At 36.1% G+C, this 17,157-nt stretch overlaps 1 protein-coding gene across 3 annotated transcripts; it reads right to left on the bottom strand.

Annotated features, from left to right (window-relative positions):
* Positions 1 to 9,198: 9,198 nt before the first annotated feature.
* On the bottom strand, positions 9,199 to 15,468 carry olfml2bb (olfactomedin-like 2Bb). 3 transcript variants are annotated; one of them, XM_065276122.1, is made up of 8 exons: positions 15,119 to 15,468; positions 14,536 to 14,799; positions 14,159 to 14,266; positions 13,074 to 13,229; positions 11,548 to 11,737; positions 10,860 to 11,282; positions 10,560 to 10,736; positions 9,199 to 10,427 (listed from the first exon to the last, which is right to left on the bottom strand). In XM_065276122.1, the coding sequence occupies exons 1-8, from the start codon at positions 15,269 to 15,271 to the stop codon at positions 9,826 to 9,828; spliced, it is 2,073 nt and encodes a 690-aa protein (XP_065132194.1). In that variant the 5' UTR covers positions 15,272 to 15,468; the 3' UTR covers positions 9,199 to 9,825. The 3 variants fall into 3 exon arrangements, with proteins under 3 accessions (XP_065132194.1, XP_065132195.1, XP_065132196.1); XM_065276123.1 differs by having other exon boundaries at positions 10,860 to 11,279; XM_065276124.1 differs by lacking the exon at positions 10,860 to 11,282.
* Positions 15,469 to 17,157: the final 1,689 nt, after the last annotated feature.

Below are 17,157 nucleotides of genomic sequence, written 5' to 3'. Positions count from 1 at the left end.
AACACACACACCCACATACGGGATTATGTACATCCAGCCAGTTGTTAAGTAAGGGAAATAAACCCCGACAGTGTGATCAGGACCTGATGTGACCGTGTGAGGGCTTATTTTGTGATAACAACCGTCTGCCTGTACATGATCCCATTATTTACACAGCTATTTATATCATAAGAAAGTGAGGGAACATTAGGTTTAATCATTTGTAAATATAATGTCATGTATGTATAACATGAAACTGTACCTGTGAAAATGATTCGCAGCATCCGTTTTACAGTGTGTTATTAGTTTTGAGCGGTTGTTATCTGGGAATAACAAACCTGCAAATGTTGTGACTGGCCAATCAGAATCAAGCATTCCAATGAGCTGTGTAATACAAAATAAACCCTTACAGGGTGGTCAGGTCTAGTATCACCATGAAGAAGCTTATTTTGTAATAACAACCGGCTGCTACTTGCCACACGAGTAAAAACTGGACAAATATTGATTTTGATTAAAGAATATTTTATTAGCTCAACTTATTCAAACATGTCCTCAGAAATCAAATAAAAAATGATATAAAGGGAAAGGTTCGGAGGAGCAGTTTGTCTGTGTCTGGGTGACATACAGAGTTTGTAATGCAGTTTGTCTGTGTGAACGCAGCTGATGGAGTGTGCAGAACCCATTAAGAGCAGAATCTGCTTATGTAACTGATGTGAGTCTCACACTAAGTAATGGAGCAGCATTTGAGTTTTGGCAGCCTACTTTTACTGTAGAGCTGCTCCCTGCCACAGACGCTGTCCAGGAATATAAATGATTGCTCGAGGTCACTCTGGCATCCACCCAGCAATCTAACTTCATTGTGAAGCTTTATAAAAGTCCTGTCTGGTTTATTCCCAAGAACAAAGAGATTTATTGTTAAAAGCCACAACTGTTTGATTTGTCTATATATAATACATTTAGCAATGGGAAACAAAGGATGCAATAAAAGCATCAGTGAAATACCTCCCAGTTAATTTTACTATTCTTAAAACTTCACATTAGAGTTTTCTTAAGAGCCTTTCTGTTGTTCTGTCCATAGCTGTGCTTTTACAGGATTTGTTGTTCAGGATGGTCAGAGCGTATACTGACAAACCTCCACAATAAACAATATAAGCTTAATCACTAGACGTAATGAAGTTATAAGTAGGTCACACCAAATCGTGCAGAATTTCCATAGGATTAAAATGGCAATATTTGTTATAATTATTTGTCGTGGTGCACAATATGCAAAGTTACTTGATAAGTGAAAAACTTATTTTTCACTTATCAAAGGTGATTGTACTTAGAATATATTCTAAGTTATGATTATTTACACTGTTGGGAAGACCAGTTTGCAATTATTTACCATTTATTAATTGTGTTGTGCAACAAAATAGTAATGTGCACATGAATACAGTCTGTGTGATGTCAGTTCTTGTTTAGGCTAAATGAATGACAGCCCATCACTATGGGCATCTAAGCATTATTTGTTGTCTGTTGTGCAAACTGGTTGAAATAACAACATTCATGATAAATGGTTTTGTAAATACTTTAATTTGAATTAAACTTGAATTTTAGCTTTTACAAATCTGAAGTTTACATTAAGTTCAAGTTCTGTTTATTTTATAGAGCAGATTTAAAAGCAGACCAAAGTGCTGTACGGTAGTTTTAAAGCACATAAAACAAATAACAATGACAACCACACAAAAATAAATAAGTGTAGATAATAACAAATTGAAATATCAAGTAATAAAAAATCATAAGTCATAGATAAAAGAAAAGTAATATAAAATCAAGTTAGTGTGTTAAATTAAATAAATTTAATAAATTAATACATTAAATAAAAATATTAAATAGTGCATGTGGCTGTAACAGTTACTGGGCTCAATGAAATGCAGAGTTTGAAGAGTATTTGTCTTCAGAATCTTTATAGATCTACCCAGCACAACTGTTGTCTTCTCAAGGCTGGCTTGAATGAGGGCAGGAGCTGAGAGAAAGTACATTTTTACACACATGTGTTTCTTTAAGTCCTGCGAAACACTCCCATCCATGCAAAACACTCCCATGAGCCCCTGCAGGCATTCAAACCTGATAAATGGCAAAATCATATACATGCAGGCAACAGATCCCGGCGACGTGTCATGCAGCTTTTAAACTGGCCCAAGTAGCTTAGTATATTATATTCTGTCACATTAACTCAATCTTCAAAAGTTATTCATACAAAGAAAAAGATGGTTCCTCATTGTGCACAGCCTATTATACAGTATGTGTCCCTGCCTATAAAATCCAGGCTAAAGTCTCAAAATCTAATTATTAGATTTTGAGCATCAAAGTTTGATTTTGATCGTTGACCTGGCCTTACTCAATCAGTATTAAAGGGAACATTTCACAAAACATTTGTCCCCAGAGTACGTATGTGAAGTTTTAGCTCAAAATACCATATAGATAATTTATTATAGCATATTAAAAATGCCATTTTGTAGGTGTGAGCAAAAATGTGCTGTTTTTGGGTGTGTCCTTTAAAATGCAAATGAGCTGATATCTGCACTAAATGGCAGTGCTGTGGTTGGATAAGGCAAGTTAAGGGACGGTAGTATGCCCTTCTGACATCACAAGGGGAGCCAAAATGACCTATTTTTTCACATGCTTGCAGAGAATGGTTTACCAAAACTTATTTACTGACTTTTTCACATTTTATAGGTTGATAGAAGCACTGGGGACCCAATTATAGCACTTAAACATGGAAAAAGTCTGATGTTCATGATATGTCCTCTTTAAATATATCAAGGTTATAACAATTTTCTTTACATTATGTAGGATAATTTTATAGAAAACAAAGACAGCCATTGGTCACAAATACTGCATGCTTAATAAACTCTCTTGTCCTTCTGTAGCTTTAGAGGCAGTGATCTCATAAGTTGGTGAGACCTCCAGTCCTCATGGGGGTTCTTCCCTTCACCTGTTTTTCCTTCATTAATCTGCCTCATGACGCCCTAGATGCTCACTAGCACTCAACCTACATCATTCACTGCCTACATTCCGATGAATCTCCCTCTTCTGTGTAATGGGAGAATCCTAATGGGGATCTTGGAATGTCAGTGGTCCTAGACGTGGTCAAATTTCTGCTAATCAGTGACTGTGTGTCACACACATACACATGCCCTGATACACACACACACACTTTTCTGGCTGTACCTATTTTATGAGGTGACCAATTTAATTTGAATTTTTTAATTGGACGTTTTAGTTAGATTTGTTTTCGCCCCAGTGACCCTGAGGGTAGGGATGGGGTATTATTCGTGATATTTATTCATTCATGAAAACTGTTATAATTTTCAGTGAGACCAGGTTTGCTTTGATTCACACAGTGAGAGGAACCATTATCTCTTATGGACCAAATTCTGACCCTGCTGTGAAAATCCAGCCAAAGTCCTTTACATAAAATCATCATACATAATATAATTGCAATAAAATCAAACTTTGATGCTCATAATTAGATTTTGAGACTTTAACCTGGATTTCACAGACAGGGTCAAGAGCCTTGTCCATCTTATAATAAAGGATATACAGTCTTGTTCAAAATAATAGCAGTACAATGTGACTAACCAGAATAATCAAGGTTTTTAGTATATTTTTTTATTGCTATACGTGGCAAACAAGTTACCAGTAGGTTCAGTAGATTCTCAGAAAACAAATGAGACCCAGCATTCATGATATGCACGCTCTTAAGGCTGTGCAATTGGGCAATTAGTTGAATTATTTGAAAGGGGTGTGTTCAAAAAAATAGCAGTGTGGCATTCAATCACTGAGGTCATCAATTTTGTGAAGAAACAGGTGTGAATCAGGTGGCCCCTATTTAAGGATGAAGCCAACACTTGTTGAACATGCATTTGAAAGCTGAGGAAAATGGGTTGTTCAAGACATTGTTCAGAAGAACAGCGTACTTTGATTAAAAAGTTGATTGGAGAGGGGAAAACCTATAAAGAGGTGCAAAAAATGATAGGCTGTTCTGCTAAAATGATCTCCAATGCCTTAAAATGGAGAGCAAAACCAGAGAGACGTGGAAGAAAACGGAAGACAACCATCAAAATGGATAGAAGAATAACCAGAATGGCAAAGGCTCAGCCAATGATCACCTCCAGGATGATCAAAGACAGTCTGGAGTTACCTGTAAGTACTGTGACAGTTAGAAGACGTCTGTGTGAAGCTAATCTATTTTCAAGAATCCCCCGCAAAGTCCCTCTGTTAAAAAAAGGCATGTGCAGAAGAGGTTACAATTTGCCAAAGAACACATCAACTGGCCTAAAGAGAAATGGAGGAACATTTTGTGGACTGATGAGAGTAAAATTGTTCTTTTTGGGTCCAAGGGCCACAGGCAGTTTGTGAGACGACCCCCAAACTCTGAATTCAAGCCACAGTACACAGTGAAGACAGTGAAGCATGAAGGTGCAAGCATCATGATATGGGCATGTTTCACCTACTATGGTGTTGGGCCTATTTATCGCATACCAGGGATCATGGATCAGTTTGCATATGTTAAAATACTTGAAGAGGTCATGTTGCCCTATGCTGAATAGGACATGCCCTTGAAATGGTTGTTTCAACAAGACAATGACCCAAAACACACTAGTAAATGGGCAAAGTCTTGGTTCCAAACCAACAAAATTAATGTTATGGAGTGGCCAGCCCAATCTCCAGACCTTAATCCAATTGAGAACTTGTGGGGTGATATCAAAAATGCTTTTTCTGAAGCAAAACCAAGAAATGTGAATGAATTGTTAAAGAATCATGGAGTGGAATAACAGCTGAGAGGTGCCACAAGTTGGTTGACTCCATGCCACACAGATGTCAAGCAGTTTTAAAAAACTGTGGTCATACAACTAAATATTAGTTTAGTGATTCACAGGATTGCTAAATCCCAGAAAAAAAAATGTTTGTACAAAATAGTTTTGAGTTTGTACAGTCAAAGGTAGACACTGCTATTTTTTTGAACACACCCCTTTCAACTAATTGCCCAATTGCACAGCCTTAAGAGCGTGCATATCATGAATGCTGGGTCTCGTTTGTTTTCTGAGAATCTACTGAACCTACTGGTAACTTGTTTGCCACGTAGCAATAAAAATATACTAAAAACCTTGATTATTCTGGTTAGTCACATTGTACTGCTATTATTTTGAACAAGACTGTATGAAGCGGATCCAAAGCAGTAGGGTTTAATATGAACAAAACAAAAACAGGATAATCCATACAGGAGAGGCACAAGGAACAAACATTACAATAAAATACAATACTCGAGAAAGGACAAGAGAAACACTGGGATATACATACACAGAGAAATCAAGGTTGATTTTTATATAAAAAAACATTATTTGAAGCAATTCACAATATGGAAGTATTCCAAATATGAAAAATAAAAAGTTCGTTTCTTGCATTTTTGCTCTTCATGACTAAAAATCAGTCAGTAGACCTAAAAAAGTGCATTCACTTTAAAGAATGATGTGTAATGCCTGATCTAATACAGATACAGCATGTTAAGTTCTCCTCTAAGAGGTCTCCAGTAATGCCATGTGTTTGATGGCTGCATAAACAGTCTGATGAGGTTTGGTAAAAGCCTTCCCATGATGCTAATCTGATAATTCACCATTCAGTCTGTTCTCTATCTCAGAGAAAAAAAACCAATGCCACGCAGGGATAACACTCCCACAATCAGCCCTATTCAGACAGCTCCTCTGAAGTTTCAGACCTGATTTTCAGCGTTATTTAAACCCGATGACGACTAGATGAGCCGACCAATGTGTTTCTGTCTGATGATATGCCAGAATGGGGCTCGTGGGAACTTGAGAGAAAAAGTGCCATGCCTGATTTCTATCTCTTGACTTTTTAAAGTCTCCAATGGAGGCTGCTTCTCTATGAGGTGTACTCGCATGTGTATGTGTTTCTGGAATGGGCTTGGCTCAGTTGGCCGCTTTATAGGTAAAGGAAACACAGGGCTCAATTTAAGCAGAAATGCTGTATTGTTGTGCCCCTTTCTGTAAAAACACAGCTAAAGTCATTTTTGTGATTGAATTGAATCATCCTACGTACTGTAATATAAAGAACATTATGTGAAAATCTAACCCTGTTGTTGTTAATATTGACTGAGTAAGGCCATGTCAAAGATCATTGTGACTTTAGCCTGGATTTCACAAAAATGTCCACATATATCAACAAAAGTTTTTTATATGATTGTTTTTGTTATTGTTTTCATAATTTTTTAAGTTTAATATTATAACAAATATTAATATAACAAATAATAAATACATTTAATCAAAATATGCGCTGCTCAGAACTCTAAAGTTTTTGATAAGCTAAACTGAATAAACACAACCAAGTCTGACTGACCAGTTCTTAAAGCTGTTAGCCAGTGTGCATGGAGACAAGATACAGTTCTCTTTTTTGGGGTTAAATCTTGCTGACACTATAGCAAAGACAAGAAGCTCTGCTCTAAAACCCTTTACTGGCTGATTGAATGGCCAGAGCATATTCACATGCACATGACACAATGATAGAAAGCACAGACTGGGGCCAGATTGGTTTGGGAATAACCCATGAGCTGGGGGAAAGGAAAGCTGGACCTAAAGGCATTGTTGGAGAGTGTATTTAAAAATATGCCTGTTCACAAAGACATCATGGTTTTTATAGTGGCTCAGTTTAGCCCACTGAGTGAATTAACGCAGTATTGGTGATGATGTATACAATATAATGGTATATCTTCATTGGGTATTATAAGGCTTTGCTTTGGTGCAATATTTTGGATGTATTGCCTTGTGTCTTTGTAGATTGTTCTTTATCTTGGAGGTCATTCTGTAATTTCATTATCATAAATTAATATATTTACATATGATTTAAATGTAGTTAACTTTACCCACAATTATTTGACTTAAATTAAAACATAGGGACACTCTTCTTTAAGATGCCTGTAGTACAGTTTTTCTCAGTCGCTTTGGAGCCTTTCTTGAATATTTCTTAAAATTTGCAAAATAATGCATTGTAAAAATACTTTGCTGCCTTAAAATTTTTTGTTGAATCATCTCAGATTTACAAGTCATTTCAACTTACTATTATTTATCTTGACTAGAAATTAGTTGTTATAACTTATAAAATTAAGTTGACTTTTCACACCTATATTTTATAAATTGTGACAACTCATCTCTGTTGACATGACTTGTAAATCTGAGTTGATTTAACAAAAAATTTTAAGGCACAAAGTATTTTTTACAGTGTGTATGCATTTCTCAGAACAATTTATACAAACTGCACAACATCATGGATGTCTTGCAAAAGCTAATTTGTTCAAAATCCGTTTATCCCTCACAAGTAATTTTTTTATATCAGTGAACATGTTGTTCATTGTTCATAAACAAGACAGTCAAACTTGTACAAAATAATGTGTCAGTATTTTCTGATGTGAACTGTGGACGAATTAACATTTTCAATTTTTTTCTTTAAATAAAATACACACATTTAAAAAAAGAAAATATATTTTACATTACAAATAAAAAAATTACAAAATTCACTGTAAAGAAATGTCAAATTTTCTATAACTCAATATTTCAAGATTCACTTGATAGTCATTTATCAATTAAGATCACATTACGAAACACTAAAAAAACTATAGAAAACATGCTTACAGTAACAGATTATGACACAAAGGGCAACAATTTTGCATGACATGCCTTGTACGATTAACGAATTTCTAAATGATTTGAGGTATAAGACTATTTTAACAGAAACCAGTATAATTTATTTTGATAAAAATGACCTAAGCAACTGAAAATGTAGGAAAACGGCAGACAATAATCATCTGCATGATTGTATCAAACATCTGCAATTTGTTCAAAACAATAAGAACTTTGCTTTTATTGTGCACAACCGATGTGGAGGTTGAAAGAAATGTTTTTAAATAAAATTTCTGATCTGAGAAATGCTCCAGAGCGACTGAGAAAAACTATAACATGTTTTTTCTGGTCTTTCCAGTTTTATTTTTTATTTTTGAATAAAAAGATATTTATGATATGGGATGTATGATTTATGCCTTTCTGGAGTTATACAACTATAATAGCATCTGGATTTAATAGCAAGTAGCAAATCATGAGATCATGGTGTACAGTGAAGGCCATTGGCTATTTTTTAAAATGGATTAGTCCCTTCGATACTGTATGTCTCACTTCAACTTCCTGTTTTACTAAGAAATACATCAACACAGGAAATAGGCTGTGTCCCTTAAGCCAATTTATGAAGTCTTTAAAGGGACCCTTGAACGTCTGAAACAGTTTTCTCAAGGCCAATGTGTTAGTGGACCATGGAAACACCTGGTAAACTTGATCGTGAAGAGGCCCACAGTAAATTTTTTGTAGATCTTGACAATGTACTTAGATTTATGACCCCTCTCTTTCATCTTACCTTGTTTTTCTGCGCAACATTCTTAACCTCACCCTTTTGGAGTTCATCTGAAGTGTTGGAAAATTATAGCTGAATTTGGCTTATGGGTCACTATCTTGGCCTGTTCCGATGTTTTGCCAGCTCCAGAGGATCTCTGTCCCTCTTTTTAATGGAGGCAGTGGAGGAATAAGCTGTTATGATTCCTTTAGATCTGGCCATGGAGGAATAGTAATGGGCAAGATACGCCTCATTGCATAGCAAGAACATCCTCTTACCACCATCCCACATAGTGAGGGTCATCTCTCTGTGGAGCTTTTCAGAAGTTAGTTTACCTCTTTCTTGGTATTACTATAGGTGTGAGCGGGGCACTTAACATGGGGTTAAATGTATCATTCCTTTTACATACTGTAGTTACTCAGAGTCGAACATTTTGTGCTTTCGGTCTTTATCTCTATTTGTAAAATCTTTATCATCATATTTTGACATAAATGTGCACCCTTCCTAAAAAATCTATCCATTGTATTGATCCTTAATGTTTGTTTGTTTCTATGGGAGGAACATTTGCACTTCTGTGACTTTCGCTAATTGTATGAGAAACAAAATGTAAGTGTCCATTTGTAATCTAACTTAAATATTTTTTGAATGATTGAGCCAAAACCAAGAAGCCTTAAATGATGTGTTGCTTTTTCCAAACTTTTTGGGACAAAACATATTGTAATAAGTCTGATAGACGATGTGGAGTACAACTTTTATGTAATTAAATAATGCAAATTTCAGGGATAAATTTTCCCGGTTTATTTCATTCAAACAGTCAAAAGCATTTTCTTAATCCAGATTGAAGCAATAACAATTATGAAATCTAGTGGTTGGGTTTCAATAAAAGAAATTGATTGCACCTCTTTGATAAGCAGAAGATTGTTTGTACTATTTGAACCAAGCCGCAGGGTGTCAATTAATGTAGAAAAATGAATTAATATATAGCCTACAATTTCAACCAACATTCACATCTCACATCTCACAAATTTTTTTGTATTATAAATGAGTAAAGTGGCAACAAACAGATGTGTAGGTACCATGCATTTTCAGGAAATGGCAATGCCATGTGATTTTAACCCTATTCCTATGCTATGAAGTTTATTCAAAATTACATTATATACATATGCACTTTAAGTAGCAGTGAAAACTTTGTCATAAATAGCTTAAAGATGTTTTTCCACATCCACTGATAAACAAAGAAAAACATGCAACAGACCCATAATCACTGACAAAAATAGAAACAACAAGAGATATCTATAAAATGGTCATGTAGACTGATCTACAACCTACGTAGACACATAATCATTATCTTTTTTATACAAAAAAGTGCTGCAAGCAGTCTCCTAATAAACTGTATTGTTTAAATTACTATCAGTAAGCAAATATTACATCGTAGGTCACCTGATGGCCGTTGTCCCATGCATAAAGCATTCTGTCCTTTGGATTATAGTCGATTTGTGTGGTGTATGTATAGTTGTTTATGAAAGGCAGGCGGGGAATCATTTGGGTATGCGTGTGAGTGTCGAACGCATAGGAGATATTGGCATGTGTGCGTTCAAAGCTGTCGACCGCATACAGAACGCCACAGATGACGAAGCAGTTACCGTAAAAGTTCCTTCTCAGGCCGGTTCTCCACGTCTTTTCTTTCTGCAGGTCCGAGGGGTGCAGCTTGCTAAGAACGATCACTTCCTGGTGAAATCCTTCTTCGTCTAGAGCCGGATACACCAACCATAACCCGCTCTCGTCCACACCGAAGTCAATGTCTGAATGTCCTCCCCAGCTCCAGGGAGCTTCTTCCTCTTCCTGTAAGACTGCATCATGAAGGGTGTTCCAGGCTGCAACGTACCGGAGGCGAAGATCAAATCTTATAATGTCACGAGAAAAAGCTCTGTTGTAGAAGAAAGAGCCACCGTAGACGACATGGCCTGTGCCAATCCAATTGTAGGGGACTTTGTAAGAGTTGGTAAATTGCCCTGTGAGAAAAAGAAACCAATGTCATTTATGCTTATCGTTCCATTAAGCCAAGCAGTGTCAGTAGATAAACAACACTATGCCTACCCAAAAAATGTATTGGGTATCACATATTTTTATAAAGTTAGATATACCTTGCTTAAAGGTTTCCATATCACGGAATTCCAGAAGTTTGTTTCCATAGTAGTAGTCGGTAACATAAATGACTTTCCCGTTGCCTTTTGGGTCCCTCATCCAGGCACCTTCATTTTTCCCATATGTGTTATGTGTAACAGGATCAGTAATGCTTGCTAATGTGTCCTTGCAGACCCCTGTAAACAACACCACCAGGAAGAACCATTATATTACACGCATTGCACTTCTGGTTTATCTTCAAAGCAGGTGTGCAATGAATACACATATACATGTACTTGCTATACTCAGATTTACCTTACCTTGTTCTTTGGGGTTTTTTGGGGATTTTGTTACAGTAGTGGCTTCATCCCAGGAAAGTTGTTTTGACCTTCTTGTGGGCATTGTAACACTGTCCAGCTGTTTTGGCACCTCAATAGGAATTGCATGGGTTTCTGTATTGATGCTTGGTGCTATTGCGATAGTTAAAGGCTTTGAGTTTGACAGGGATGTCTTTGTCGTAGTTGTAAATGTGCTTTCCTTCTCAGATTCTTTTGTAAGAATGTTTGAAGTAGTGGAGTCGCCTGGTTGTTTGGGGGTGAGGTGCATTGTGGAAGACTGTGTTGTTGGTGAAGTGTCTCCAGGCCTTGTAACAGGTGCAGGCAACTTTTTCTCATGAATCTGGTCTTCAATTACTAAATCTATTGAGCCATCGCCTGTCAAAACCTTGTGTGCTGCTGTGGCTACTGTTAAAAGGAAACGTTAAAAGGTAAGACAGAGTCACATCTGTCCTAAAACATATTAGTCTTAAATTGTTGAAATGAATAATCTACCAAGCACCGGAATGGTCTACTATTTCAAGTGAAAATTTGAAGTGTAGTTTCTTTTTCTACAGTACATACTAACTACAGTGTACTTTCTCGTAAAAAGCAATAGGAGAAATGGGATGCATCCGTGGTAATTATAAAAAATATTTCACCACAGAATGTCATGGTTGCTTTAAACACTCACTTTGCTCTTCCCCATTACTATTCTCCATTGTGTTCGCTTTGTAGAAGGTCATGCTTTTGATGGTTATGCCATTGGGGCCTGGCATGGTCTTCACAGGTTTACTGGGCTCCTCCTGGACCTCAGACTTGCTTCTCTTCAACACCGGTTTGCTGGGACCCTGGCTCCCAACAAACTTCTCCTCATATTTTCTCTGTGCAGGGGGGAAATATTAGTTTAGTTATTACCTTCACACAGGCATGCATGTTAGTAACCTGATATTGAAACTCTTACAGTGCACCAAATAAGCAATTATTGTATGTTTCCAAGCCGCCCACTTTGTGGCTACAAAAGGTTCCTGCTGCATAAGATGAGGAGGAATTTGTGGTGTATTAATGACTTGAACATGCTGGGGGAAAGCAGTATGCTTTGATGGTTTTTCCCCCACCAAGATGTCTTCCAGTCTGACTGGTAGAGTAGAATGAACTGTGTGGAAAAACTTAGTGGCATTCGCCTGAATATGAAATTATGTAATTGTCTCTTATAACACACTGATGTGCCTTTAAATGTGCTCCTTTGTTCGGTGCATTGTTGTAAAAAGAGAAAGTTATGGCTGAAGTTGCGGGACATATTGAGTCGCTTCTCTCCCTTTTAAATTAGCCAATGTTGTTGTTTATGAGATTGGAATTTGACAGTAAGCTAGACCATTTTGCATCGCGCTAAAATTAACCAAAGAGTTTCAATATTTTTCCTATTTAAAATTTGACTCTTCTGTAGTTACATCGTGCACTAAGAATTAAAAGTTGCGATTTTCTAGGCCATATGGCTAGGAACTATACTCTCATTCCGGCGTAATAATCAAGGACTTTGCTGCCGTAACATGGCTGCAGGAGGTGCAATGATATTACGCAGTGCCTCAAAATAGTCCCCTGCTATTGAAAGTTACTAAGGGGACTATTTTCGGGCACTGTGTAATATCACTACGCCTGCTGCAGCCATGTTATGGCAGCAAAGTCCTTGATTATTACGTCAGAATGAGAGTATAGTTCCTAGCCATATGGCCTAGAAAATCGCAACTTTTAATTTTCCTGTCGGCCTTAGTACACGATGTAACTGCAGAAGAGTCAAGTTTTAAATAGGAAAAATATTAAAACTCTTTGGTTATTTTTGAGTGAGATGCTAATGGTCTAATCAGAATCAATGCATTGTGCTAAGCTATGCTAAAAGTGGTAGCGCCAGACCCGAAGTTCAGCTGAATGGATTCCAAAACGGTAAAAATCAAATATTTAACTGTAGGGGAGCTGGAAAATGAGAATATTTTAAAAAAGTGGAATGTCCCTTTAAAGTTTTGCTTTAACACATTCATATTAAAAGCGTCAATTTAGATTTTATGGGGATTTTAAGTTTGTTTAAAAAAATCTGCAGCAAATGCGCACAGTTTAATCTTTTTTAAACCAATATGTTTGCGTCAGCATTAAACATTGTAAATGAATCCTGATATGATATGACATTTGAATAAATGTTTCTTGTTTTAATGTGTTGTGCTGTACCTCAGCGTGAGCAAATGCAGCTGCCACATTCTTCTGCAGTGATGGCTCCAGCTCACTCAAACGTTTCTTCTTCTCTTGACGCTGATTGGAGCGAGACCCTTTACCCTGTGCCTTTTCACCTTTTATGCTGACTTTCTCTTTTGTTTGGTTTGACAACTGTATAGTGAGAATGTAAACACAATAGTGGTTCATGGGTGGTGGTACTGTAGTTTCATCCATTCACCAGATTCTTCCAAAGGATGGCAGCATTTGAGAGCAGTGTTTCTGTTACCATGGTGATACTATGCACTATAAAAAATACTTCATGGTGTAATTTAAAGGTACAATGTGGAACTTTTAAAAGGATCTTTTGACAGAAATGCAATATAAAAACTGAAAGGTAATGTTTTTTTTTTTTTGCCTTAGAATGAATGTTTTATTTATATACACCGTAGGTCCCCTTACATGGAAGACGCCAATTCGTGCCACCATGTTTCTACAGTAGCCTTAAGCGGACAAACTGTTCTACAGAGCATGTTTTGATTCTACTTTGACTCAGACGATAACATGTTTGTCCTTTGCCGGCTACCACAGCTTCACTATGCGTTTCAGTGAACTGTGGACTGAGCTGTGGTTGCAATTCACAGTCTAACTGCTAGAGGCCGCTAAAAGTCCCAAATTGCACCTTTAATGTCTTTATTTCAGCGGCTAATAATTGAATGATCCATATAGCATTGGGTAAATCTGTGTCAATATCAACCACAGTTATAAGTTCTTAAAATATTTGGATTTTTGCCATGAATTAACAATGAGTTAGAACAGTGGTTCTCAAACTTTTTCAGCGTGTGCCCCCCCTTGTGTACGGTGAATTCCTTCACGTCCCCCCCAAAGAAAATTTAAGACAAAAACAGTTCTAAAACGTAACATTTTAATTAAACAAACGTAGTGCTGTTGGTTAGTAGCCTTATTTTTTTTTTTAGGTTTAATGACACAGAATTCATGATAAAGTAATGTATTTTATAAAATGTCATAAAACTGGGGCCCCCCTGGCACCATCTCGCGGCCCCCCTGGGGAACCACTGAGTTAGAAGACAATTGCAACTCACCTTCTCTATATTTTCCACTCGTTCCAGGAGTTTTGTTGTGACGGAGTGAAGCTTTAACAAATCCATTCCATAAAATGATCCCTCCAGAAGGTCCATAATGGTTGAGAGCTAAAAAAATGTATGCAGTTTGGCAATAAAAACAAAAAGAAATGCAGAATAACATAAGAAAAAAACTCTACATTAAAATTGAAAACGTGTTTTGGCTTCTTTTGGACTATATGTAGACTACATCTACATAACTTATACCATAACAATAAGTTATCAAATGTATTTTCTACTAGCATTAGAATTTTGGATAGTCCAGTTTTGCTCCTTTTTACATTCACCATTGTTTATTTTCTCCCTATATCTCCATGTCTCTCTTCAAAAGACTTTACCTTGACATCTTCCTTTCCTGCCTCTTGTAGCTTCTTAAACCTGAAATCTCCTTCACAAGGGTTCAGGGCAGAGGGAGGGGCAATGCAGGCACACTTTTTACAGTTGGGTCCTGTGACTGTCTCTATTGTGTAGAAGTCTTCAGTCTTGGCATGTCCTTCTTCAATGCGCTTGCATGCGCTTCTGCTCAGAGGCCTCACTACACACTTACAGCGACAGTCTGAGCCCTCGGACAGAGTTTTTACTTTGTCATAATCTCCTATGAGCTGTTAGACAGAAGAGATGAATAAATGTATAGTCTTTGACAAAAAAGCATTACTGCAACATGTTGTAAAAAACACCTTTTACCGTAAAATGTCTTTGAAAAATGTATTTATTTACTCTAAATGATCTTAAATAAAAGACCTATACATTATTAAAATATTAGTAAGTGTTTTGATCATTTATACAATCATATGCATATGCATAATATGCAGTTTATATAATACAGGCTCAGTATATGCATTTATACAGAATAAAGATTATAGAAAGTAGACCTGTAGATGTACTATATTAGGCAGAATATAAATAACCAATAAAATATACCTGTGTTAAAATATTTTCTTGATTGTCCATTTCATCTTCTAGAGTTGCATGGTTGTCTGCATTGTCTGCAGTCTTTTGCTCCATCTCATTCACCTGTGCGGAATAAGATGCTCCACAGCAAACTAGGAATATCAGCCTCAAAAATTCCATCATGCAAGTTCTTCAGACAAGGAAGGTTGGTAAGATAATATGGTAAAGTAAAAAAGAAGATTAGTCTTCATATGAATTTAATCCCATGCTCATATATTGTCCTTGATGACGTAAAAATCCTGAATTTGATGCAGGGGGTTGTTAATAGATTCTGTATAGACAGAAAAAGGATCTGCAGTTTGTTGGATAGCTGGTGATGAGTGGATATTTGAAAGGCTTACTGTATGAGAAGAAGTAGCCTAAGTGGGGAGGAACCCAAACCAGTGCTTGGAAAAAGGGAGGAGTTTTGCAATTAGACAAATGACCAAAACACTTCTAGAAAAAATGTAATAATATTTATACTGAAATAAGAACTATACGTTTTAGTTGAGGTTAAAAAACGAAACAGATAGGCTACATATATAGCCTAATAAATTACAATGATATAGCTTCAACAGTTTTATAAAAAATATATATATGTATATTTCAGTCCATTTTCTTTCGAAAAGTATAAGAATATTATGTACCTAATTATGAGGTAATTTTATAAATAGGTTGAAAGGTAAATCGCTTTTGTTTTTGTATGGGGTTTTAGCAATCCTTGATTTTATGAATGAAACACTCCGTCGCCAATGAAGCTGAAGCTGATGTGGAACACTGACGCCATCTACCGTGAGAAAAATGTAATCGCAGGTTACAACGTGAGAAAATGTAGTGAATCTATATTTAATTTCACTGTATAAATTAATAATGATACAATTACAGTATATTTTGTATGTATTTTATATGGCCCTGAAAAAAAAGAAGATTTCTATGGTCCCTTTCGGTTTTTCTAGATTTACTATTTATAGGTATGTATTTAGGTAAAATTATAATTTTCGTTTTATTCTGTCAACTACCGACAACATTTCTACCAAATTCTTAATAAAAGTTATGATTTTATCAGTGTGAGTTGAGAAATTCCTGAAAGTCCCTTTATCTTTGATGTAGAAAATGTATTGTTTGTTAAATGTATCTATGTACATATTACAAATCTAGCTGTATATATTGGTGTAATACTTTCTGTCCAACATTTAAATAAATTTAACATTTAACATAAAATCATAATGATAATGTCTTGCATTTTAGGATGCGGTGAAATGCCTGACAGATATACAGTAGTTTAGTAATGCTTGATCATTACTCTTATATTCTTGTTGGAATGTCAGTGTCTATTAAAGGTAAAGATTAGTTTGATTGCTGTACAGTAGGCCTACACAAAAGACTATTGTGTACCTAATGCCCTGCAGCAGTTTGAACCAGCACTGACGCCTGTACTTGACATTGATTTACATGTGTAAGTATGCTGCCATGGGTCTTTAATCAAAAACGTTGTTTTTCAACAAAGTTGTTTGTTTCACACAGCTTCATACTATATACTGTATGTACATATTACATATCTTCAACAGTCTTGGCATTTTTTCAGTATGCAATTGTCATTCGTTTTGCCAATGACATATATTGAGAAAACAGAAGTGGTTGTTTAATGTCAACTGATTACAAAATATTAATTATTATGATGAAGACTATTGCTATGGTATTATAGAATTTATGAGGACAACATCATTTTAGTGGTGGGTTTGTTTATTCGTTTGTCTTTTAAAATGCATAAGGACATCACTGGTAAGACAGATCTAAAGGTGTGTCTAAACTTGCCTTGTAGAAATTGATTCTGGCATGAGAACATACAGTAGGTGCATTGTTTAAAGTGATACTGTACCTACAGTATACATTGAAAGTATGATTTACAGGTTCTAAGTTGCTGGTAAAGTTGTTTTATTTCTGTTTGCTATCTGGATCATTTAGTCTAAAAAAGAAATAAAATGTTATTTTTAGGGCTGTCAAAAGATTAATCATGATTAATTGCATAC

The sequence above is a fragment of the Paramisgurnus dabryanus genome, chromosome 6 (genome assembly GCF_030506205.2).
Source record: "Paramisgurnus dabryanus chromosome 6, PD_genome_1.1, whole genome shotgun sequence".
Lineage (NCBI taxonomy): Eukaryota > Metazoa > Chordata > Actinopteri > Cypriniformes > Cobitidae > Paramisgurnus > Paramisgurnus dabryanus.
The sequence above is the reverse complement of the archived record's forward strand: the minus strand, read 5'-3'. Positions and strand labels throughout refer to the sequence as shown.